The sequence below is a fragment of the Gracilinanus agilis genome, chromosome 4 (assembly GCF_016433145.1).
Source record: "Gracilinanus agilis isolate LMUSP501 chromosome 4, AgileGrace, whole genome shotgun sequence".
NCBI lineage: Eukaryota > Metazoa > Chordata > Mammalia > Didelphimorphia > Didelphidae > Gracilinanus > Gracilinanus agilis.
Genome location: NC_058133.1, coordinates 485,168,662 through 485,195,687, shown reverse-complemented (window position 1 = coordinate 485,195,687; position 27,026 = coordinate 485,168,662). Strand labels below are relative to the sequence as shown.

General features: G+C 41.5%; 2 protein-coding genes across 2 annotated transcripts in view; both read right to left on the bottom strand.

Moving 5' to 3' along the window:
• The window catches only part of LOC123246791 (galectin-9-like), a 61,483-nt gene extending 48,794 nt beyond the window's left edge, over positions 1–12,689 (bottom strand). The window contains 1 exon segment of the mRNA XM_044675582.1: positions 12,667–12,689. Within this exon segment, the coding sequence (XP_044531517.1) occupies positions 12,667–12,689 (23 nt within the window).
• Positions 12,690–16,424: 3,735 nt separating this feature from the next.
• Positions 16,425–27,026, bottom strand: part of KSR1 (kinase suppressor of ras 1) — a 242,482-nt gene continuing 231,880 nt past the window's right edge. Inside the window, exons 13-15 of the mRNA XM_044675581.1 lie at positions 26,259–26,392; positions 23,492–23,572; positions 16,425–16,724 (exon numbers count right to left, since the gene is read on the bottom strand). Coding sequence (XP_044531516.1) covers positions 16,646–16,724; positions 23,492–23,572; positions 26,259–26,392 — 294 coding nt within the window. The 3' untranslated portion in view covers positions 16,425–16,645. The remainder of the gene's footprint in view (positions 16,725–23,491; positions 23,573–26,258; positions 26,393–27,026) is intronic.

Below are 27,026 nucleotides of genomic sequence, written 5' to 3'. Positions count from 1 at the left end.
TTTGTGATAATTCCCTGTATTTCTTGTATATCTCACCCCTATCAGAGACATATGATGCCAACATTCCGCTTCCCCACCCCTTGAAAGCTTCCTTTCTTATTCTGATTGCATTGATTTTGTTTTTGCAAAAGTTTTCCAGTTTCATGTCATGTAGACAATCTGGTTTATCTTTTATAATAACCTCTATCCCTTATTTAACTCAGAACTTTACAGAGATATATTTTAAAAATCTAAGTTGATTACTGAGTCTTTGTGTTTCAAAATCAGTCTCATTAGAATTTTTCCCCTTTGTCACTTGAATTATTTCTCTTTGCCTCTTTAGTATTTTATTCTTGAGAATTTCCCATCCATGCTGGGTTGATTTCTTCCATAGATTTTTGACTATGGAATCTTTCTCTGAATATCTTGAAATTTGGATTACAAAATATGTAGCAATGGCTGGTTTTTTTATTCTTTGTCACAAACTCTTCAATGAAGTAGTAGTCATTTCATTCCAACATTTCCATCATTTCTATCTCACCAATTGGCAGTGATGGGCAAACTTTTTAAAGAGGGGGCCAAAGGAAAGGAAATGCTCATCTGTCAGTCTGTTTCTAAGACAACTCTTTCAAAGTTTCATTGTATTGTAACCTACTCATTGTATTCGTCAGATTAGGAATAATGTCACACTGGAGGGATAGAACATTTCAGGGGGCCACATCTGGCCCCTGGGCCATAGTTTGCCCATTACTGCCTTAGGCAATGAGAGTAGTTCAGAATTTCTACTGGTTCTTCTACCCTTTAAAGTATGGAATTATAATTAAAGCAATTCAAGAAATGATCAGTTGTTCTGCTTTTCCCAAAGAGAAACTCACAGCAGATTTCTACATAATTGAATAATTTACACTTGAAAATATCTACTATGAATGAGCCACTGTACTAATTAGATACAAAGACAAAATACTAAGGGATACAAGGACAAATAAAGAAAACAATTGACTACTATATCATGCTTCCATGTCAAGTTTGTGATTTATTTCCTGAATTCATTAATGAATATTTTCTTTTTCTGACCAGTGATCTGTAGTATACTCAGACAGTAATGTTGCCTCTGTTTCTCTGTTCTTCACCCAAATGTTCTCTACCATGTTCCCCTTTCCTGTCTTTTATATTTTGTCACAACTTCCTAATATACAATCTTATTCCCTTTTTTTCTTAACAGTAGCAAAGAACTAGGAATAAGGTTAATGTCCATTATTTGGGGAATGGCTAAACATTTTGTGATACATAAATGTGGCAAAATATCATTGTGCTCTAAGAAACAACAAGTATGATGAATATAGAGAAGCAGGGGAAGACTTAAAGAGAAATAAACTGAACCAGGAAAACAACGCTCATATAGATATGGAATATAAAAAGAACAACAATAAAACAATTGAAATTTAATCCTGTGGAAGTATAATGACCAAATTTGGCCCAGAGGGGGGCATAACAGTTTGCAGGCTTGGCTGCAGAGTTCTTCTGTCAGTTAAGGAGAGTTTAGAATCTTGGGAAAAGTTCAGTTGGTCCTGGGAACTTGTGGAGAGTATCAGGCTCCATCTTTAGATTGAAACCTGGCCTATATTTTGCAGCTTTTCTTTTAAAATGTGTTAGTTTAGCTAATTCCTTTGAATCTCCCTAGCCTTCCTTATTCCTACCTTCATTTCCCTACCTGAATGTCTGAGAAGTAAAGAAAAGGAGAGTAGATCTGAGTGTTAGTTTCAGACTTGATAGTTTAGTCAAACAGGGCTTACCCTTGTTACAAGTTTACCTATTGAACCATTGTATCCAGCTTTCCTACCCTTTTTGGCTAAAAACCCTCTCGGGCTGAAGCAGGCTGGTCCTACTCAGACTCACGTTCCTGCCTCCCTTCTCCCCACCTGAAGCTTTCTCTAAGCGGCTGTTAGGGTTACCTTGTATCCTCTACCCTGCCAATCAACCCTAAAATAACAATAAAGCCCGTTTGTCTTTAATCAAAACCCTTTGGCTACTGATTAATAAGAGAGGGAGGAGGAGAGAGAAAATAACATACTCTCTGGAGTTTGAGGGAAGCTGAAGGTATCCATTCTGGAGGAAGTGAAACTTCAATACTTCCTCAAGTCCCTTCCTGTGAAACTGACTAAAGCCTCAAGTCAGTTTCAAGCCATTCTTGGCTGGCTCTAACCTGGCTCTGTAAAGTGTCCCTTTTACTCCAAGGGCTCAGTCTGTTTCCCTTCAGTGTTTTGTCTCTAACCTGAGTATCCAGTCTGTTTCCCTGCTGTTGTTGCCTACCTTAGATTAACTCATCCTCTCCCTTGCAACTCGTGGTATCTCAGTGTTTATATTCCCTACACTCAGACATTCCCTTATTTCTCCTACCACCTCAACTACCAACCTTCACTATTGTACCTTCCTCATCCACTATATTGCCTCAGGGATTCACAAACCCTTATCCACAGTGCCTATCCTCAAATCCAACCATACCTCTGCCTTAATTTCCCTACTACCTATAGCCTATTCCCTTGGTTACCTCCAGCCTTGGGTCCCTTGCCTTGCCTTATTCCTTATTACCACCAACTATTACCCCTAGCTTCAGTCCCATATTACATCCTGCAAATTCACTTATTACAGGAATTATAATGACCAAATTTGGCCCCAGAGAAGAGACATGAGAAAATATCTTTCTCCCTTCTTTTGCTGAAGTAGAGAGCCAAAGGTATGAAATACTGTATAGAATGTAAAACTTTTTATATATGTTAGTTTTATTGAGCTTTATTACTTGTTCTTCTTTGGTAAATGGAAAAATTCTTTGAGAAGGAAAAAGGAGAAAATGTTGAATAATTTAAGTAACATTTTAAAAATCAAGAAAAATGAAAATTATTTTTAAATGAAAACATAATCATGCATATATATATGTATATATATATATATATATTATGTGTGAATATGTGTCCAGGTTTGAATATTGACCACTCTGCTCAATTTACACTCATATTTGTAGTTCTAAGAGGGTGAATGCTACCCTAGAGGGTAGCCAATGGGACCATCCTTCTAAAACTAAAGCTCATGAGCCCCTACTGGTATGTTTCTGTTGAAAGTCAGTCAGTAGAAACCAATTGACTCTTAACCAAGGCATTTACTAAAGTGGCATGGGTATAAAAGATTTCCTTCATAGGCTTGAGGCATACTTAAAAAAACACTATTAAAAGGAAGAATGAGCACAAACTTATAGTATAATGATAGTGTGTAAGGAATTAAATTAAGTGTTTGACTAAATATATGAGAAATCTAAATTAATATTGTGGTCGACAATTTAAAAATATTATAGTTCAAGCCAAAATTACTTTTAGTAGCTTTATTTATAAAGAGGTGGAAAGAGTGAAAGTAGAGAAATGTAAGAAGAGGGTAGAGAAGATATCTAGCCTATCACACTAAATGTTGCTTTGGTGCCTGGCTCAGCCTGGCAGGACTTGTTTACTCTCACCAGAGGACCCAGGGTTCCACCCATGTGGCCTCCTCCAAGAGGGGAAAGCCTCTCTGGAGCTAATCTCTCCAGAAGCCAGGAAAGGAAGGCCAGCTACTCACTCACCCAAGATGGACTCCAAAGAAGAAGATCCAGGAGCAGTCCTCCTAGAAACAGTCTAAGAGCCAGAGTCCTAGTCCAAGCCAACTCACCAGGAGAAGATCCAAGCCGAAGATCAAAAGAGAAATCTCCAAAGCCAAAGTCACCTCCAAGAGGCAAATCACCAACCAAAACTCCAAGTCGAAGATTCAAGCGAAAGACCCCTTGGTCAGGAAGTTCAGGACTTTTTATAGTCATTTCCCACATCACTTCCTGTCCCTTCCTCCACTTTACAGGAACCAATTATAGTCTTTAAATTTGCCTAGAACTGCCCAGGGGCAGGGAAGTCGCCTCTGGGGTTGTCACCTCTCATCTTCTGAGGGTGTAAACTCTTATCAAAGGATTCACAAGTTTCTGACTACTTGAGTTAAAAAGGTGGAGCTCTCTAAGTAAGTGATTTGTGAATTCCTTTACTTACTGTTAAGTAGGGGTGTTTAAGTTTTTGGTTGATTAATTCAAAATAGACAAAGAGAATAAAGAATTCTCTTTCACATGAGACATATATGTAAGAAACACATATGGCTGAGGCAACTCATGAATCTAGAACTGCAGGACCTTTCTCTGTTCATGGGGTTCTCATAGTGTTTTTCTTTGAACCCAGTGTCTCTTTGGGACAGGTTACTCATCTGGGTCCCAGAATCTGCTCCTCTTTGTAAAGCAGATTTGGGTTGCCTGAACTATCTCTTTCAAGCCCATGGCTAATTCAAGTTTTCCTCTTGCCAGAGGTCCCACTCCTAAAACTATTTTCAAGTTTGGAAGAGTGGCTGCCTCTCTGAATATGTGTCATATGAAGGGTGGGTGTTTCTGCCCTCTCAGTTTAGCTTTAAACTCTCTCAAAGGGACTCTTTTCTTTAAACCCTTAACCTTCAACACTGTGTATTTTTATCATTTATTTGTTTGTTTTGTTTGTTTTTAAAACCCTGATTTTCCATTTTAGAATCAATACATAGTATTGATTCTAAAGCAGAAGAGTGGTAAGGTCTAGGCAATGAGAATTAAGTGACTTGCCCAGGGTCACACAGCTAGGAGGTGTCTGAGGCCATATTTGAACCCAGGACCTCTTGTCTCTAGGTCTGACTCTCAATTCACTGAACAAGAGACAGACTCTAGGACTGATTCTATCGTTGCTAGATAGTGTATCTCTTACTGGACAAATTTCTATCCTCTCTCTAACACTAGATACTTTTATCTATTGAAAGTTTCTAAGGGAGTCCACACTATGGAATTACCCCTTCAAATTCAATCATTGAGATTCATGCTTTGTAAAAGAGATAATAATAGTAATAACTTAGTCACATATTAACATTGTAATCTCTGATTACACACTAGGGAGTGGGGCAGGAGAGAATCAAATCTCTACTCCATTGCTGGTGTGTGTGTATATAATGTATACACATGGAGTACGTGTGTGTGTGTGTGTGTGTGTGTGTGTGTGTGTGTGTGTTGTGTGTGTGTGTGTGGTGGAAGTCTAGCCAATAATGATCCAGTTCTTGAAGCATATATACTATGTTTCCCTTGGAATTAGTCCATGCAGAGAAAGAGTTTGGTTCTAAAAATGTGTTGATAAATAATTGAGGGACCCATTCCCTAATCTGAAGAATGTGCATGCTTTTTCTGCCAGTTTCCTTTCTGGCTTGATGTATGGTGATGAAAAAGGCACTTATTTGGCTGTTGAACTCAGTATGCACACAAGAAGCAAGAATGAATGAAATCTCTCCCTTCCTTGATGGCTTCCAAGTGAGAAAAAGGAACTATCATAAGCCTCTCAGTGGGGACAAAGGTAAAGGCAATATAAAAGAGTCTGTTTGTTCCCTTTTATTTGCAGCAACCCAATGGGGAGTTTCTTCACTTAGAACTCTTGTTGCTGAACCATTCTCTGGTGGCTCTTCTGACTTCTAAAAGTGTAGAAGGTGGGATTGCTAAGTAACTCACTGGATAGAGAGAGCCATGCTTGGAGGCAGAAGGTCCTGGGTTCAAATCTGGCCTCAAATACTTTCTAGCTGTGTGACCCTGAGCAAGTCACTTCACCCCCATAGCCTAGCCTTTACCTTCTGTCTTATAATCAATAGTGTGTATTGGTTCCAAGGCAGAAGAATGGTAAGGGATTTTTTAAAAAAGTGTTTAAGGTTGTAATTTGGCCCATTCTTTTCCAATACTCCAACATTTATTCACCCAAGATCAAAAAAGAATTTATAGAACAAAGAAGAAACAGAGGTGGCCAGGAGTACGTGATCAGATGAGAGACTAGTTGGTAGGAGCCATTATATCTCTCTCCCCACCCCACAGTCACACAGAAGTTCTTTTTCCTCCTCACTTGAAAGACCCAAGGAAAGAGTTATTGAGAACTTGCCTTTCTTTTTTTTGAAAAATTCCTATTTATTTCATTTGACTATTTATCTGTGGGGGAATGAGCCTTGTTCTCATACATCTGTGTCAGTTTACTGGATCTTTGGATATCAGACCTTTGCCAGAGAAATTTGCTACAAATATTTTTTCCCTTTTAACTTTTCTCTTCTAATTCTCTTTGCATTGCTTTTGCTTGTGTAAAACATTATTCAGTTTTATGCAAGATTTTCCATTTTATCTCCTGTGATTTCCTCTATCCCTCCTTGGGTCAAGAACTCTTCTTCTATACATAGACAAGAGAGGTATCTCCTTTTCTCTAACCTATTTAGGACAGAACTTTTAAAATCAATTGATTTGGAACTTATTGTGGTATAGGTTGGCCTAAATTTAATTTATGCCAGATTGCTTTCCAGTTTTTCCAGTAGTGTTTGTTGATTATGAGTTCTTATCCCAGTAGTTGGTAGTTTGGGACTTGTTGAACACTTTCTTATAACATTTGATTGCTGCAGGGTTTTTGTACCTAATCCAGTCCACTAATCAACTTTTCTATTTTTCCACAAGTTTTCCACAGAGTTGGACTTGGTAACCTTAGCTCAGGATTTAGTGAGCTTGGGGTCAGCAAACTTGGTGAATTTAATAACCTGTTTAGTAGAATGGCAACCCTAATAATCAGTGGGCATGGCCACCTTATGGTCAGTGGTTCTGAAAACTTTTTTTTTTTTTTAACAAATCACCACTCTTTATTTATTTATTTGTTTGTTTGTTTATTTTAAATGCTTAACTTCTGTGTATTGACTTATAGGTGGAAAAGTGGTAAGGGTAGGCAATGGGGGTCAAGTGACTTGCCCAGGGTCACACAGCTGGGAAGTGTCTGAGGCCGGATTTGAACCTAGGACCTCCTGTCTCTAGGCTGGCTCTCAATCCACTGAGCTACCCAGCTGCCCCCGGTTCTGAAAACTTTAATCGGACTTGTAATCCTGAGGTCTGTTTAGTAATAACTCTGGGGCCTAGAATTGGGCAGGGCCCAGCCATGAGCAATGGATGTCCCTGTCTTGGTAATCAAACCTCCAAGAATTTTTTAATATTCTATAGTGGTTTTTAATGTTTTTATTTTTTAAATCTCTTTTCAATGGATTTTCTTGGTAATGTAAAGGTGACTGATGATTTTTGTAGGTTTATTTTAGATCCCACTACATCACTGAAGCTATTGTCTTTGGTTAATCTTAGCTGATTCTTTAGAGTTCTCCAAGGAAGTCACATCATTTGTTAAAATGAATTTTGGTTCCTTCTTTTTCTACACATATTCCCTCTATTTATTTTTCTTGTCTGTTGCTATGGCTAGACTTCTTAGAACTATATCAAATAAGGAGGTGAAAATGGATGTCATTGCTTTGTCCCCAACCTTTTTGGGAAAAGTCTCAACTATTTCTCAAATATGGGTAATGCTAACTTATTAAAATATATATACATACATATATACATACATATGTACATATACATATATGAGAGATACTACTTATATTAAGGAAAGAACTATTCATTTCTATGCTTAAAAAAGACCAATCTTACCAACCATCTTAGAATTGAGACTGTGTATTAGTTCCAAGACAGAAGAGCAGGAAGCATTAGGGGATGGGGGTTAAATGACTTGTCCAGGTTCACATAGCTAGGAAGTGGCTAAGGTCACATTTGAACCCAGGACCTCCCATTTCTAGTCCTGGTTCTCGATCTACTGAGCCACTTAGCTGCCCTCTATTCTGTGTTTTTAACATAAAGGACATGGGGCCTTGCCAAAATATTTGCTAGATCTGTTGATTAATATGTCATTTTAATGTTGTTCTACTATTAATATAGCCTATTATGTTTAGTTTTCCTTATATTGACCCAAACTCTGCATAGCTTATGTGAATCCAACTTAGTCATGGTTTATAATCTTTTTAATGTTTTTCTGTAACCTCTCTGCTAATGTTTTATTCAACTTTTGCAAAAAAAAAAATCATTAGACAGAAGGTCTATAGTTTTCTTTTTTTGCTTTATTGCTTCTAGTTTATGTATTTGGACCTTATTTTTGGTTTCATAGGTCTATGGTAGGATTTTTATTTCCCCTCTCTCATATCCCAATTTTTGCAAAGAATTGATGGTGTATTAGAATTTACCTATAATCCCTTTTAAATATCCAACCTGGAATTTCTTCTCTTCCATCTTCAGTTTTCCTCCAGTTTCATCTCCTCCTTGGAGTCCTTACAGAATACATTGATGTCTCCTTTCTGCATTAGAATATCATATACTATCAAGTTTTCTGCATCACATCTACTCCTTTTTTTCCTAAATGATTACTAGTTCCCTAGTTTCCCAAAGGCTTCTTGTCAGTCTTTCTACTACTATTGTACACTTTCTATTCCATCCTACTTTGAAACAAACCCTCCAATACTTTTTGTGTGGCTAACTTTAAATTCATGCGGGAAACTTGTTAATTAATATAAAAGTAAAGTCCTGTTGTGGTCAACTGTAATAAGAGACAAGAATATTTTTGGGAAACAAGTCATCAACCTTTAGTTGATTTGCTTTATAAATTCAGATTTTTGCACGTTGGGTTTTTTTAGGTCAAATTTCCTCTGTATATCAAGGTGCAGCTTCTCTCTTATTATTTGCTTCTGCATTCTGGGTAATATGTATTTGCCAAGTACATTTAGCCCTTCACTATAAATGACCCCATTTTATGCTCCAGATAACACTCCATAGTGGAAGGACTTGAACTCAGGCTTTGTAACCTTGGGCAAGTCACATTAAAATGTTTGGTCCACACCCATGATTTCATCAACTCTGAAGCAGATCTGGAGCCCACCTACCACAGCCTTATAGAGTATTCAAGGATCAATAAGAGGTAAAATGATTTGCCCAGGATCACAGAGCTAATAAGAATCTGATACAGGACCTGAACTCAGGTTTTCTTGACTCCAAGTCTGGGCCTCTCTCTGCTATGCCTTGTGGGACAAGTCACATAATGTAGGGATAATAATAATACTATATAATGAGACTATATGATTACATTATGCAATAATGTAATAATACCCTGATATCTACTTCCCAGGGTTATTGTGAGAATCAAATATGATGCATTTGGCATTTATCGATGAATTTTATTTAAGTTTAATTTTAAAATAAATTTATAATATTTATAAAACAAATTTAAAAGAAAATAATGTTCACTTAGATCACTTCTATTAAGTCTCTACTTAATATGCCATACACATATTTTATAAATTCCATCTCATTTGAACCTCACAACAACCCTTGGAGGGAAGTGTCATGGTGTTAAAGGAATAATGTGTCTAGAGAGAGATATAGATGTATAATGATGGTAATGATGTGTATCTGCCTATGATCTCCTCAGCTGCAGTTGGTGGGAGGAAAACCTACTCCTATCACCCTGGCTGCTGATGTAAGTTTATATCCTCTTCTCTCTTACAGGTTTGGTTGATAACCTGTTAGAATTCCTTTAACAGCTGCCCAAGTAAAGACCCTTGAGAGGTTAGATAGATGGGTAACCTTTCCAGGCCCAACCTGGGGTTGGATAAATTCATAATGGGCTATTGACCAACCTTGGATAATGTTCAGGATCTGACTGCGTTTTGACTCTCTTCCCAAGGGCCATGATAGAAAGACCACTCAGGAAGGTACTTGCTATTGAATGTTCTTTTATCTATAAGTAGGGAAAGGATAACAAGGTCAAGGATTGGGGATTGGAAACCCTATCATTCTATTATCTATTAGACTAATTAACAATCAGGACTGGAGGCTACTGATCTGGTGGAGGCTTGAGATTTCACCTCTCCTTTATCTCTGGCCGGACCTGGCCACAGCCAGGCCAGAGAATAGGGAAGGCTATTGCTGCAGACGTATTGATGATCTTTATTCTCTCAGCTCTCTCACCAATAGTGTTGATGATTCACTAGTTCTCACAGTCTAGCCAGGATATAGATTCAGGCTTATTCCTACCCTCTTCTTCTTCAACCACCCGGACACCCTTCAACCACCCTTCAGTCAGCCACCCACTGCCAAGATTGAACCCCAGAGGTTTGCAGAGAGCTGTGATCTCCAGTTCTCAGCCTCTGAGTCCAGAGACCTCCTCCAAAGTAGCTGTAAAGGGGTATATATAGGGTGGGGCCAATTGACGTTTGCCGCTGGCTCACAGCACTTGGGAACATCCAAACTCTTAACTGCCATCCCTGTCAGTCAAGGTGGCACCCATCTCTTCCCAGATTATTGAATATAACAATGGTTATGTCCATTTTATAGATGAGAAAACTGAGGCAGGGGTTAAGTGACTTATCCAAGGTCGCATGGTTAGAATCTAAGGCAAGATATGAACTCAGGTCTTTCTGACTCCAGGCCCTTCACTCTATCTACTCTACCCCCTTGCTGCCATAGTAACAGGATTTTAAAAGAAGATCCCTGGACAGGTAACCTCTAGGGCCCTGTATGGCTCTGAAATATTACCATACGAAATTCCTTGAGGTCTGGGATCACCTTCCCTCTTTCCTTTGTATCTTCCCTGGGCCCCAAAGGGTTCATGTTCCAACTGACTTGTATGTGTCCTTCCTCATTCTTTCTCCCATGCCAGTGAGGGTTATCCTTTGGGTCACAACGTTGACATGCATCGGTCCAGGCTGCAATGAAGCAAGAACGGACACAGAGTCTGGAAGACCATGGTTTCATGGAGCACATCGATTTTATTCACTGAAGAGTTCTCCAAATAATCAGAATTCCATTGGCACCGAGGGTACTCCTGCCAGTAACATACAACTGATACAACACACTTGTTAATAACACTAACCATTTTAATTAAATTAATAGCATCTGTGGAAGACAAACTCAGTTGATAGAAAATATAAAAATTTTTTGCTGTACAAATTTTACATCACATTCAAAAAAGAAACAAAAAGTCCATTTTTTAACCCTCTGAGACTCCGTGTTTACACGCACAGTGAAATCTCAGAGGACGTAGCAGTATTATACCAGCTCCCCCTCTCCTCTCGCACCAGTTTCACATTTATGTGCCCCAAAAAGTTAGCAAGAACTCAAGACAAAAATACAAGGCAACAGGGCTAAACGCGTCTTTAAATATCCTAAGAAACATCAGAAGCGCCGCCGAATGACTCCATTGCCTCATGCATATTTCAGGAATGGCCGTTGAGAAATCTAGTCTATTATTGCCATTCGTAGAAGAAGTTACAACTTACTAGAATTCAAACCACCATGTTGGACATCCAAGAAGAGAGTGAGCCACCCAGCATCAGGAGAGATGGGAAAGGGGTTGCTAGGAGACAGGACCTCCTTGGGGCTAGGAGGCTTTGCCTGGAATTAGAAAGTGACTCCTAAGGCCTTAAGGTTTGCTCCAACTCAAGCAAAGTTTGGATTTGGACTTTCCTTTAAAAAATAAATGGCTAAGGACCAATTCCCAAACAGGGTTCTACTCAGAGGTCTTTTTAGCCCATGAAGGACTCCAGGGTTTCCTCCTCAGACAACTGCCATTAGTTCACAGTATTCATTATCTTTCGTAGACAAAACTGGGGGAACAGACATATGTAAGCAATTCAGATGGGGTTCGTTTTCACATCACCTCAAAAGATGAACAAAAAAGCGAATGGGGGTGAAATGTTTCAGGTGATTGAAACCTCAACCCCCCAAACACAACACAACACACACACACACACACACACACACACACACACACACACACACACACACACACACAGAGGCAGGCAGGCAGGGAAAGGAGAGGAGGCAAGTTCAGATGCTTACTGGTTCCATTCTTTACTAAATAGAAAAGAAAGGAATTGGAAAAGTCTGACTCGGTAATGGAGTCACTCAGTACCTAAGGGCTACCCTTGGCTGCCAAAGCAACAACAGTCTTTACATTCATTCTGGGAAATCCATCCCATCCACCTGTGAGGGGAAAGGCACCAGGACCAATCTGAGGTTGGCGGTTCGGTTCCCTTGAGCCCAGTTCCCAGGCCCTGACCTTGATTCAGGCTCCCAAACCATTCATTCATTAAATGCGGACTTCTGCCCCACTTTTTCTTTTAGATGAACTTGTTGCTTCATTGGTGTAGGGAAGTCCCAGTGAGGAAACTCTTTCTACCATGCAGAATGGCATTTGCTCTTTAGAGAATTCCTTCGGGCAGAGGGAAGGGAAGGGCTAAAAGATTTGCTCGGGATCCCAAGGCCAGTATGGACTGTGATATTGTTCTCTGTATCTCTAGCGCTTAGCACAGTGCCTGGCCCAAAGCAGGGGCTTTGCAAATGCTAGGTGACTATGATCCCATTCAAGGGGGATTTGAAACAAATGGTTAAACTTGAACCCAAATCTTTCTGAATGAAAGGCTGGCTCCATCTTGTCTAGGGGAGGCGCAAACCTCACCAAGGAATAGTCTGTGAATATATCAGACTGAAGACAGTGAGCCATCAGGTCTGGAGAAAACCCCATTCCTTACACAGGAAAGATTGGGGGGAGGCAGTGGGGGCCAGGCTGGAAAATTCCAACAGATTCTGATACACACACAGATGGACACATACATCTAAATGCAACAGATATAAGCAGCTCTGCCTTCTTCCTCTAGTGAGTACTGAGCTGGGGGCCTGGAGACCCAGCTTGGAGTTCCCATTAAGCCTAAATTAACTAATTAACGATCCTTTACCTTCCCATGGGTTTGATGTTCATCCTCTAAAAACAAGGACTAGCTGGCCTCTGAGGAATCTTTTGGGCTGGCCATCATATGACACGGATACTAAGATCTGGGGCAAAAGATGGAAAGTGCTCAGAAAGAACTTCCTCTCTGCCAAGGTACGAGGAGAGAGAGGAAGGCCAGCAGGACCCGCTTCGTGATCTGCCCTTAGCAGCCCATCTGGGACCTGCAGGGGGTGACTCCCAAAGGAAGGGCTGGAACAGGGAGGTCTCATCTCCTCCCCCATTTCCAGAGGGCTTCCTCCTTTCTCAGGCACCTGGGATCTTTATGCCTTGTGGTCTTCACAGCTCTGGGAATATGGTGGGAATCCCCTCCTGGCAAGTGGGGATGTACCTTATTTAAAGTAGGGGCTGAGGGGGACAGGAGGTGATCCTTCAGGATATATTGAGGAGATGAGCACCAGGTCCTGTTGGCAGGTAGTGAAGATGAAGAATAGAGGAAGAGGGATGGGCATGAGAAGTAATCGCCTCCCTCTCCCTCATCCTTTGTGGAAGACCTTAAGACTTAATTGCAGGGGCAGCTAGGTGGCTCAGTGGATTGAGAGCCAGGTTTAGAGACAAAAGGTCCTGGGTTCAGATCTGACCTCAGACACTTCCTAGCTGGGTGACCCTGGGCAAGTCACTTAACCCCCGTTGTCTAGCTCTTCTGCCTTGGAACCAATACATAGAATTGGTTTTAAGACAGAAGGTAAGGGTTTAAAAAAGAAAAAGACTCAGCTGCCACAGGGACCAGGAGGGCATGAGGTGAGTTTGACCTCTTCTTTACAAAGCCCCTGGAGCTCTTTTTGTATCAACAAAGAAAGGCACTGTTCAGGATGTTGGCCTTAGTCAAGGTCTGGGATAGGGTCAAAGATTAGACCTCCTGAGGTCTTTTAAACCAGGCCTTCCTCTTGATGACCCCCATTTTCTGAATCCCATTTTGGGTTAGAGAGTAGGGAGATGGCCAAACTGCAAGCGTTGTCTATGTCTATCCTAAAAACGCAGTAAGTGAGTCCAAATCCACATGTGTAAAAACAACCATACTGTGGAATCAGAGGCCTGTGGTTCAAAGCTCACCCTAGATACTACTCATGTGACCTTGGGCAAGTCATTCACCTCCCTAAGCGTCTCATCAGAAACAGAAGGTTGGTTAAACACTTGTCCAGGAGTGTGACCCTGGACAAGTCACTTTACCCCCAATTGCCTAGTCTTTGCCACTCTTCTGTCTTAGAATTGATACTAAGACAGAGGGTAAGAGTTTAACAACAAAAAGAAACAGAGGGTTGGATTAGATCAGGGGTTCTTCATTTGGGGTTCGTGAACCCTCAATAAGTTCATGGATGGATTTCTGAGATCTATGAATTTTAAAAACTATTTTGATAATTATATTTCAAGAGATTTGGTTTCTTTTGTAATCTTACATATTTTGTTTTATTCATTTAAAAACATAATTCTGCTGGGGCAGCTGGGTAGCTCAGTGGATTGAGAGCCAGACCTAGAGATGGGAGGTCCTAGGTTCAAATACTAGCCTCATATACTTCCTAGCTGTGTGACCCTGGGAAAGTCACTCAAGCCCCATTGCCTAGCCCTTACCTCTCTTCTTTCTTGGGACTAATACACAGTATTGATTCCAAGTTGGAAGGTGAGGGTTTAAAAACAAAAACAAAAACATAATTCTGTTGGATTCATCCTTTTCGGTCCATCCACTTTACCAGGCTTTTGCCCATGGGGTCCAGGACACAGCAAAGGTTAAGAACCCTTTGATTAGATGGAGTCTGAGAAATCAAAATCTTGAATCCGAGGATCTCTATCACCATCTTTCTCAACTGGATTCAAATCCACATATACTGTCATGTTTCTAGGGTCTTGGCTCCTCTCTTCCTCTGTCCTCTGAGATCTAATAATCCTCTGAGACACCTCCTTTCTAGGGCTGATTTGCCTGCCTACCCTTGGGTGCTTCTCAGACAATGTGAAAGGACTCTCTATCCTTAGCCATTCTTAGTGGAAAGACACCCATGACAATTAGCAACTCTGAAGCTTGGCTGTGCCCAAATATAATCCAGTTGAAATCTAGAAGAGTGTAAGCTCCTTGAGGGCAGGCACTTGTTTGGAGTTTTGAATCTCCAGAATCTAGCACATAGTAGGTCTTTAATAAATGCCTCGTTGAATGAATTTTAAAAGCCTCTGTCAGAGGTACTTGTCTCTTTATTAGAACATAAGCTTCTCAAGAGAAGGGATTGTTTCATTCTTTGTATTGTACTTATACCCCTTTTGCCCAGAACGTGGTAGTGCTTAATAAATACCAGACAATCAGAAAAGACTAAAAAGGGATACTGAGGCAAAATCAATGGCTGTGTTTTGGAGGAAGGGGAAAATGGATCAATGAGACTTTACTGATTCCTAGTGACTCTATTCTCTTTGTTCCTCATCTCCACCACTTACCTCTGCCCTCAGCTGTGCCAAAGACCTCTCGTGCTCACTTTTGTTCTATCCTCCCCAATCAGACAGAATGCAGGAAACCAGCTCCACCTTCCCATGCCTTCCTGACAACTCCCAGGAAACAACTACAGATACGTACTGAGGAGGCTGGCAGCAGCAGACAGAGCTCAACATTGTACATGCTTCCCCACAGCTCCTGTAATATAATCTGGGGGGAATTCCTGGGGAGAGGGTGAGAAAAACCGGCTTGGGCATTCTCTTCTAGCTCAGTGCTGATCTGGTAATCCCCTGAGGGGGAAACCACTTCTTACAGCTCAGCCAGCAGAATGAAGGATCATAGGATCATAGATGTGAACTGAAAGGTTCCACATCTAGTGAAACATCCATCCTACAGATGGAGAAACTGAGTCTCAGGGAGGGGAAATGACTTGTCCACATGTCCCATGCAAGGACTCAAACCATAGACCTAGAGCTGGAAGGAGACTCAGAAGCCATCTGGCCTAACCCCTTCATTTTACAGGTAAGGAAACTGAGTCTTCAAGAAAGTAGATTGCCCAAGGACACATAGCTAGGAAAGAACAGAGATAGGATTAGAACTCAGGCCTTCTAGTTTTAGATACTATCTTTTCCACTGTATTTTGCTGTCCCATATATCTCAAGGATCTTCCCTACTAAGGGCCAGTTTCCATAGTTCATGGAAGGCAGCAAGTGGTAAGGTTAGGGTCCTAGTAATAGAGGCCAAGTTGGAACCCCAGAATGTCCGTGCCAGAAGGACCTCAGAGACCATCTAGTTCACCAAACCACAGCCGAAAGGGCTCCCTTCTATAATGTACCTGACAAATGGTTCCCAGCAAACTTTGCTTCAAGGACATTTCCTCTCCCTCCTCCCAAGGAATCCAATCTTACTTTGCTTTACCCCATCTTGGCCACCCATCACAGAGCCCTTCTAGTTATTCCATCTGGCCCAGTTTGGGAAGTCTGATGGATTTCAGGGATTCCCTTTCACCCGACACTACCATTCAGGTCAGCTAAACATTCATGTTGTAGACACTTGGGTCACTTTTATTATTATCATCTATAAAAAAAACAATACCCCACGTTCATTCAATAGAAATGTTCCACGTCAACTTATTGTCTGTTTGGATTTGATACACACACATGCACATATAATCTATACATATACATACATGCACATATATGTATTTACATACACGTATATACTATGTATATAAATATACATATATATATCTGTGTGTATACACACACACTCATACACTGGATGTAGGTCTAGATTCAGGAGACAAATGTATGTGTGGGCAAACATTTGGACACGATGACAGGTCGATGGGCTCCTGGTTGGCTGGGCTGAGCTGATTCTAAGAAGGTGGCTGATGTTCTGCAGAGTTGAGTTCTTTTTTGGGGTTGGGGTACAAAGATAAGAGAGGAGAACAACAAACCCACAAAACAAAAAATAGAATAAAAATCAACAGCAATGAGAAACATTGCACACCAGGCTAAATCTTTGGGTTACTGGACTCCGGGATGCCCATGCCAAACCTTTCAAACCGGGACACAACTTTGCTACTGTTAATGCTGAAAAAAGGAAGAGAAACACATGTTTTAGCCCCTTGGGATTTCCCGCTGGAGTCGCTAAACCTTTAAAACAGGTGAGGGGTGGGATGGGTTTATCTCTATGGTCTCTATGGTCTGACAAAGAACCCAGGCATCTGACCAAAGGGTCAGAAGGATCCCACCAGAAACAAGGCCAGGGCATCTTTCTACCACTTCCACTTGAAAGAGAAGGAAGGCAAGCCGCCATTTTGATTTTATGGGCATTGGTCTTGGAGGACCAGAAAATGTCCCTCGTGTTTTGGCTGTAGGGGGAGTGAAGGGGGGCAAGGAAGTAGAGTGAAGGACTGAGTCTCATGACAAAAAAGACTCAAGTATGAGGATATTATCTGGATAAGGAGAAGAAACCCAAGAGTCAGGAAACCCAGATTTAAGTCTCGATTCAGTGATTTACTCTGTGTGTTTGGCCCTGGGTGAGTCATTTAAACCTCCCTTAAGCCTCAGGAGCCCTAGCCATAAAAGGAGGATAATAATACCCTCAGGATCAATCTAGATGATACTTGCAAAGTGCTTCACAAATCTTAAAAGCACCATATTGTTTGAGCAGAGAACCACAAAGGGTTGTTTTTATGAAAATAATGGCTTTATTATCTCCTTTTGGGTTGGAGAGGTGGGCGGCTGTGGCCATAGAATGTTGCATACACAGTTAGTCACCATGAGTTGGCTTTACTAAATTGTCTTTTTTTTCTGTTACAACAGAAGGCTGGCTTTGCAGGGATATGAGGAAGTGAGGCATATCTGAGAATAATTATATGTAAAAACAAAAGGCACAGAGTCATCTTTTTAGGAAAAAATACTGTTTTTTTGTTTTGTTTTGTTTTTTAAAACGACTTTCCAAAAGTAATAGCAAACTCAGAGACACGAGCAAGATGGCTGTAGAAGTCCTGCCTCACATCAGGGAATTCTTGTGGTCCTAATTCGCAGCACACGGCAACCCTGAGCCTGTTTTGGAGTCACATATAATAACTGTGGTTTGGAAGGGATCTCTGAGATCATCTCTCCTACTGCCTTCATTTTTACAGATGGGGTAACTGAGGCTCTGAGAAGAAAGTGACTTTCACAAGGTCACATAGGGAGTCAGGAATTGAGAAAGGGTCAGAACTCAAGATCTCTGACTCCTAATCCAATCTGTTTTGCCATTACAACACACACCCTCTAATTTTACTATATTAAAAGGAGTTTTCTTTAACTGTGAGGACCCCATATTGCTCCTGTAGATATGAGATGATCCTAAGCTTGCAAGGCAAGCAAACTTAAGGATAGCTCCTGTGACATCCACCATTCATCCACCATTTTTTAAACCCCTTGTCTTAGAAACAATACTGAGTATCTGTTCCAAAGCAGAAGAGTGATAAGGGCTAAGCAATTGGGGTTAAGTGACTTGCCCAAGGTCATACATCTAGGAAGTATCTGAGGCCAGGTTGGTACCCAGGACCTCCCATTTCCAGGCCCATCATCCAGGGAACAGAAGCAGCAACTGTGGGAGATTTTTTTCCATGGAGACTTCAGGTTGAAGTCTTCCTGATCATAGGACCATGGATTTAAGGCTGGAGTCTGTGAACTCTTTTCTTTTTTTTTTTTTTAATTTGATCACTGCATTTCAGTAGAATTTGTTTCCTTTGTAATCCTATGATTTTATTTTAAGCATTTAAAAAGTGACCCTGAGAATGGGTCCATAGGCTTCACCAGACTGCTGCCCAATGCATCTAGGACACGAACAAGGCTAAGAACCCTGACATAAGGGGAACCTTAGAGACCCAGATGGTTTAAGTGCTTGGTCTAAGGTCAGCTGGGCAGTCAGGGGCAGAGATGGCATTTGGACCCTCTAACTCCCAGACGGGCACTCTTGCCACTGTGTCCCTTGGGTGAAAGGGCTAGAAACCCCTTTCTCAGATCCATTTCTAGGCTCTTGCTACACCTTGTGCTTACAGGGGCAGATGGCAAACATCCCTCATCCCCACGTCATGGGCTCCAGGCTTCTGCCTTGGTAAGCTGGGAATAGTGAGAAAGAATGGCCCCAAACCCAGAAGTTACATCAAGAAGAGTCTCCAAAGCTGATCAAAGTGCATCGTGGGGGGAATAAACACAGGCAGCCAGATCCAACAGTTAGTGAAGGAGTTATTTCCCAAAAAAGTAGTGTGTTATACAAGCAAAAAGAAAAAAAAAGTCCCAAACCAACAAAAACAACAACAAAAAACAGGAAGGAGATTTTTCTTTTAAAAAATACTTTTGGAGAAAAGGATTCGGCGAGGCGGAGGTTACATCCCCCCTGGTTAATGCAAAAAATCCAGGCTGGCATTTTAGTCAGCAGAGGCAACTGTTTGGAGTTGAGAAGTCGATTAGGAGAGAGGGGGAAAAGCCGAGGACACATGCAAGGCAGCCCCAGGAGCTACAACCTAGAAAAGGAAACAGACAGACAAAACAGCAAATAGACACAGACACAAACACACCGTCAGAGAGTTAGCTGTCAGGGGAAAAGAGTGGAAGCGAGCATTGGAGCAATGTTAGCTTGGAGCTCCCCAGGACTTTAGGGACGAAAGGATACGCTCTGTGTCTGGGAAAATGGTGGGACAACCCCCTACAGTAGAGATAATTGCCCCCAACAGAATACAGCCTCCGTGAGGATAGGGAATGGTTTGTATTCCTTTCAGTCGTGTCTGGCTTTTTTTTTTTTTAAACCCTTACCTTCTATCTTAGTATTTATTCTAAAACAGAAGAATGGCAAGGGTTAGGCAGTCAGAGTTAAGTGACTTGCCCAGGGTCATACAGATAGGAATTATCTGAGATCACATTTGAACCCAGGTCCAACATACTATCCACTATGCTACCCAGCCATCCCTCAAACAAAACTTTTTAATGCTGGCCTGTAATTAAAGTTGCTTTAAAACCCCACAGCCTGTCACACTTCAGCTCTTTCTTATCCCATTTCAGAGAATAAACAGGCTACTGGGTGCCCCTGAGATCACGCCTGACCTAACCCGATGAGCCTTCAGGGCATGTAGCCCTGACTCAGAGGGCTTAGAACTGGAAGGACTCTCAGAGCTTGGCTCTAGTTGGCCATCAGCTCCATTGGGCATGCCACAAAGTTTGACCTGTTATGTCATAGCAGATATGGGAAATTTAGAAATCATTTCATTTACTGGAAATGCAACTTATACAGCATACATGATGGGTTTAGCTCAAGTATTTGCACAAATAAGTGAGAAGTGCTAAGCCCTGACTTTGCAAAGAATTTGACCCAAAAAATGAGCTTCTTTTGCTGAAAGGGACCTTCTTGGGCTCTCCCAGACTTGGCCCAACTCCTCCTGACAAAGAATAGAGACTAAAAGAAATTTGGGGAACCCCAGAATTAATCCTCATCTTCCTGAAGAGGGGAAACTGAGGCCCCAAGAGGAGACATCTTTTCCAAATCATAAAGGAAGTGAGTAGCAGAGAGGGGACTTTGAACCCCAGCATCTCTGGCTTGAAATCTGGTGGTTTTGTTTTTGTTTTTCTACTGTATTATTTTTTAAAAACTACTGTATTATAAAAAGATATACATAAGAAAATAAAAATGACTAAAACGTTAAAAATACTAGATTGTAAAAAAGGTTTTCTACTGTATTACAATTAAAAATTAAATTTAAAATGCAAAATGGGTAATGGCAAATGGTAGTACTGGCATCAGGGAGAACTGAATTCAAATCCTACCTTGAATACTAATTAGCTGTGTAGCCCTGGGCAAGTCCCTCATGCTCTCTAAGCTCACTTTCTCATCTGTAAAATGGGGATAATAATAGCACCTTCCTCCCAAGGATGCAGGTGAAACACCCTGGAAACCTTAAAATGCTCAGTGGGTTTTTGCTGCTGGCATTATTTACTAACTGTGGGACCTTGGGTGAGTTCGTGAATGTCTCTGATGTCCTGTTAATTAATCTGTTAATTAATTAACTGCTAATAAATTAATTAATCTGTTCATTAACATCGTATCACTTGTCCCAGGTAAATGGGCTGCTGTAAGCAAATGTTAAGGAGAAACAATAGAAATGGGAACTGTGGGCAGTGAGACCTGGGCAGTGACAGGTGGAAAGGAGGAGCAGCTGCTTTATTGGCAGAGACCCAGCAACGTCACAGATTCACCTTTTTTCCCCCAACAGCCTTTATTAGTCATCTATTTTGGAAAGCAGTTTAGAATTTTTAAAAAACCTTGAAAATACCAACTAAGGTCAGAGTCACTTGTACAAGTTTTAACCTCATTATTGCCCACTAGCATTCATAAATATGCAACATTATTCTAGGTTCAGAGCCCATAGGCAGGGGAGAGGAAGGAGAACACTGTCATTGGGGATTCTGGTACATCTAGAGTTGGAAGGAACTTTGGGGGCCACTTTGTGGGCTACTCCCCCATTTTTTGGATGAGGAAACTGAGGCAGTGATATGACTTGCCTAAGATCCTATCGTTGGTCAGTGTCAGAGGCAGGATTTGATCTCAGGTCCCCTGACTCCTCTAGAATTGTGTATTTTCCCCTGTACTGTGCTGTTGGAGGACAATACAATGAGAAAAAATGTCTTGTCCTACTCCCGCCACTAGCACTTGGTCCTAAATGGAGCCTGCTCTCCTCAGACAAATGCTTATCCCAGTCTGGCCCCCATGGCCTCCTGCAGTGTCCCCAGGGCTTGGCATTTAACTACAATTTAATTACAGAAGTAAATTTACTCCCATATCGAGAATCCCAAGGGGATTCAATAGGTATAGGAGAATGCTAGATCTGAAGCCAGAGGGTTTGGGTTCAAATCCTGTCCTTGATATTTACTACCCAGAGGACAAAGCCCATAAGCTCTCTCAGGCTCAAAATGAGGGGGCTGGATGTGATTGCCTCTGAGGCCCCTGCTAGCCCTACCTCGGATGCTCTATGACCCTACTGACATTGGAGATACTGTGAATGTTTCCCTTACTAGACTGAGCTCCTTGAGGGCAAAAACCTTATTTCTGCCTTTAGTGTTTCTCTAACACTTGGCCCTGTGGCTGGCACATAGTAGGCACTTAACAAATACTGATTGACTGATTAGGAATAACCAGTCCTATTCCCATGGAATTCTATTAAACTAAAATTAAACAGATAAACTGGTGGGGCAGCTATGTGGCTCAGAGGATAGAGTGCCACGGCTGGAGTCAGGACCTGGGTTCAAATCTAACTTCAGATACTTCCTTTCTGTGTGACCTTGGACAAGTCACTTAATCCCAATTGCCTAGCCCTTGTCACTCTTCTGTCTACTAAGTCAGAAAATGTAAGGGTTTAAAAAAAACCACACAATTTGGCCCAGAGAGCCGTATTTAAAAAAAAATCCTCAACAATAACAACAAAAATAAATCTCTTTTGCTCCCTCCCATGAGGGGGAGCATCAAGACAGGAAAACAAGCAGAATTGGCTTGTTTTCTATTCTACCTTTTAATCTGACCTCCATTTTGGTAAGGTTTCCAAAATCCAAGAAAATCAGATTAAGCAGTCGTCCCAAAAGGAATTGGTCGTTATTGGTACCCAAGGTTTGATGGATGAGATCAGAGCCAAGAGGAGAGACAAAGCCTAATGTATTTGAGGAGAGCAAGGTTAACAGACAGGCAATTTGGAGGTGAATTCTCTAAGGCTTCTTGAAGAGAGGCGCCCCCAACAAAGGCAGAAATAAAACCCAGGACCCAGAGCAAAGCACCATCTTTAAGCCAAGGGGGAATTTTAATGATGAGCCAATGATGGGGATGCTTCTAACCACTGCCAAAGCTCAAAGGGAAAGGAGCTTGAGGGAGAGGGGAGCCCTTGAACTTGTGGGGCACAAACACAACGAGCATCTTTCCTGGAGGGCTCTTGTGGCACGCAGAAGGGGCTTTGTCTTTCAGTCAGTTATGTCTAGGATGTGGGGACGCCTCAGTCCAGACTGGGCAAAGGAATCTTATCAATAAACCACCCAGAAGGGGGCCTGAAAGGAGCTAACATTTTCTGCTGGCCATTCACTGTCACCTTTTCTTTGGTCTCCTAAGGATCCTCTACCCATTGTGGAAAGAGAGCAGAGAAAACTGGAAAGCAGGAAATATGAGGCCTGGAATTTCATTGGCCTGAGGAATTTCCGTTATGGAAATTCCCTTCACCGATACAGCTCAGCAACTCCTCAGTAACTGAATTCACTGGGATTGCTGAGAGTTTAAGTGACTTGTCCAGAGTCACCAAGCAAAAATTATAATCATAATCACTGGCTTTTATGTAGTGCTTATTTGCTAATTCAATGTCCTAGTCAGTTTGTGTCAAATCAAATGAATTTGAGCTCAGGTTTTCCCCGATTTTCGAGGCTGGCCCACTGTCAGTTACACTATACTGCCCTTCCCCTTTAGCCAATGAAACAATAATTACCCTCTATGTTTGGAGGAAGAGAGAATAGTTCTAAGATTTCCAACTTTTGGGGGGTCTCAGTCAATGGGAAGACTAGAGGGGGCTTAAGCCAACCAAGTCATTCTAGCTTTTTGACTACTGGAGGGACTAGATAATTCGTGGAGAATTAAGAAAGCATCAATCCCTCGATTTGCCAATTCAACTTCAACTTAAAACTTAAACTCAACTTAAAAAAATATTTTGTTGCATGAGAGTAAAAAATAGAACTATGAGTCAGGGGCTAGAGGAGGAAAGGGCGGAAGAAAGGATTCAGGACATTCGATGGGCATATCAGCACAATGATGAGAAACAGGCATCCGACAGTTCACACACTATTCCTCCAAGAGGGGACGGAAGGTCCCTTTAAAGTCTGGGTGGTAGTAGCGCCCTTTGGAGTAGCGATTCCGCCAGCGTCTGGGGCCGAGCCGTGCCACCATATTGACGTGTGGAGAGGTGTGGAATGCCATCCAGTACAGTCAGGAGCCAACAGGACGGAGGGTTGAGATGAGAACAAGGTGAAGGAAAGACACGATGGGAAATGAGGGTAGGGAAAGAGGAGATGTGACAGGCCCAGGAAAAGGAGAAATTCACCCCAGGACAGACACCAATGGAAAAGAGAAGAGAAAATGAGAATTAGAAGCTGAGCTCAAGAAAGCAGGAATCATGACCAGAAAGGTACCGGTGCCCAAACAGAAGCAGATATATTGGCATTTGTTTCCCTGGTCCATGAAAACCTCCCCTTTTAGCATCTCTTCACAGAATATCAGAGGTGGAAAGGACCTAATGGGTCATAGGGCATCCTAGATCTAGAGCTAGATTTTTTTTTATATTTTAAAATGGTTTTATTCAAAATATTTCATTTTAAACATTCACAAAACAATCTTTTATCAATTTAATATTTTTAACATGGGGCCTCAGAGGCCATTGAGTACAATCCCCTCATTTTATAGGGAAGGAAACTGGGGCCCAAGAGGCCGAATAAAGTGTTCAAAGTCACAGAGGTAACTTTGGTCTGAGAGTCACTTATAATACACTGGTGTCCTGGTCAAGAGGAATCGCCATTTTGTATTAGTGGATGGCAATTCCCTACCCGAACACAGGATGATTTCTGCTCTATTCAAACTGCTTTGTGGGACAGTCTTACTACTTTCAACTAATAGAAGTTAAAAGTATTCTTAAAAATATCATAACTAGGGGGCAACAGGTGACTCGGTAGTTGAGAGCCAGGCTTTTATTTTTTTTTAAGAAATAAGAATTTATTAATCATAGAGATGGGAGATTCTGGATCCACTCCATCAGAGCAATCTGGCACCTTCTCTACAGCTCCGGAGTTCCATAGACAAGTGGCGTTAAACCCAAATAGAATGATCCTTGTAGGCTACATGTTGACTTAGAAAACCACAAACTGACACTATCTATTTTATGTTGTATTTTTTTCTACATTTTGTTCAACATTTCTCAACTACATTTCAGGGCTGGCTTGAGTTTGACACCTCTGGCCTAGAGGTTAAGTGACTTGCCCAGGGTCTTACAGCTGGGATGTTCCAGAGGTAGGGACAGAAGCTAGGTCCTTTAGGGTGCAAGGCTGATAAGCTCTTCATTCAACCATGTTGTATCTCTTCTCTATAATGTGAGGGGGTTGGACTAGATGAGTTCTCTTCCAACTCTAAATCAAAGGCTTTAAAGTTAAGATTTCACTGATCCAGACTGATCTTCCCTCCAGTGAGGTTCCAAGTAGGAGGGTCAACTTCATCCCTTTCCAAAGCTGAATGCATTGATACCACAGGGGCATCACAGAAATGCAGCTCTAGATTTGGGTATGACCATTCTCCTTGGCACCAACAGCTCCATTCGGGGCTGCCATGTTAGCTATGAGTGTTTCCATCCCAGGAATGCCAATATATCTTTGACAAATGGAAATGTCCCCAAACACGAGTCTACATTTGAACAAATGAAAACAGACAGTTTCAAGATGGATGCATTTGGAAACAATATATTCTAAGTCCATGGCCTGAAACTGGGGCATCACAAAGGGCTATTGGCCAATACATGCGTGATTCAGAAAGACCAAGTTAGGGATCTAATCCTTAAAAGGATGGGTTGGACTAATTGATCTTTAAAATCTATTTCTCTATAAATGTGGGTCCATGTTGATAGTGAATATCCTCAAAGTTTTCATGGAGTCTTAAACTTTACTCATTTTGGGGGGGACTTTAATCACTTTAAAGACTTTTGGGACACCTTGACTATATACTCTATACATATGTGTGCATATGTTTTTGTATGCGAATATGTATATTACAGCAGTATATAGGTGTATATTCCTATGTATATATGGATTTATACATATAGATGTATATATTCCTGTGTATGTATATACATACACATACATATATGGCTGTGTACATTTGTTTAATGAATGCCTGTACATGTATGTGTTTAGGTGTGTGTATATATTGTGTGTATGTACACACACATATGTAAGAAGGTTCTCCATCAGTCAGACGGAAAGGTTATCACCTGCCCTATAACTCTCATACAACTGTTCAGAGGGGAAGGTAGAAAAAAATGTGGAAAGGCTTTAAGTGAACACAGAAGCATGTAGTAATTGTGCAGGCAAGCCCATCTTGGAAAAATCCTATTTGTACATAAAGATAATTTTTTGGATTGGGGAGAATGGAGAGGGGTAGAAAATGAAGCTTTCTCTTTTCTCACTGACCTTAAAAATTTGCCAAAGCTGGGGCCTTTTTGGAAGGAAGTGTTTCAGCCCCAGATTGGCCCTTGGGTCCCAATCTGACCCCATCTCTTTCCTTCCCTTCCCCTCCTAGAGAAAGGATTAGAAACTGGCTGGGGTAAGCATGAAGGATGCTCACCATTTACTGGAGTTTGATCTCTGTCCCCAAAAGCCTCTTGCCATCTATACAAGGGATCCACCCTCCCTCACTAATCCCTATGGTAATTTCCATCGAGCAGACAGTCAGGGGCATGCCTGTATTGCCTCGTCTAGACCTTTGGAAATGGAGAAGGGTGGGCACTGCAATCTGAGCAGAGAAGCTTGGGCTTCTAGAGGGATTGTAGACTGGCTCTGGGGGATACTTACTCAGCCGATTTCCAGAAGTGGCCTGGGTGAGAGAGACGTCTGTTCAGTTTGGGCAGTTTTTCCATCATTTCCATTAGGAGGGGGAAGCTAGGTCGTTCCTGCAGGTCAAAGGCCCAGCAAGCAGACAGGATCTCCTGTAGCATGACAGGTCATTTATTCATTCCAAATGCCTTTGTCAAGTACTGACTATGTGAGAACTCTTGTGCTAGGCACAGGTGGGGGAAAGGAGGAGGGAGAGACCAAAAGAAACCAACCAAACAAAAAACTATCCTTGTTGTCAAGAGCTTAAGGGTAAGGAGACTCTTAGATAAAGAAATACAAAAGTAATTAGGTAGTGAGAAAGCATTACCACCTGGGGGACATTGGGAAAAATTTTCTAGAGGAGGGGGATCATAAGCTGAACCATGGAGGAAGCTGAGGAATTTAAGTGGCTATGCTGAGGAGGAAGAATAACCCAGGCATGGGGCACAGCCTGGGCAAGGGTGCAAAAATAGGAGATGAACTGTCATGTCTGGAGAACTACAATTAGGCTAGTTTGGCAACAAAGTGGAGATGTTAAAGGAGAAAGAAGGGCAATATTCCTGGGCTGGAGTAAGGTTATGAAGGATTTTAAATATCAAACAGAGAAGTTTGTATTTTCCCCTAGAGACAATAAGGAGCTCCAGAAGTGTGCTCTCTCTGTCTCTTTGTCTGCCTGTCTCCCCTTTCCCTTCCCCTCTCTCTCTCTCTCTCTCTCTCTCTCTCTCTCTCTCTCTCTCTCTCTCTCTC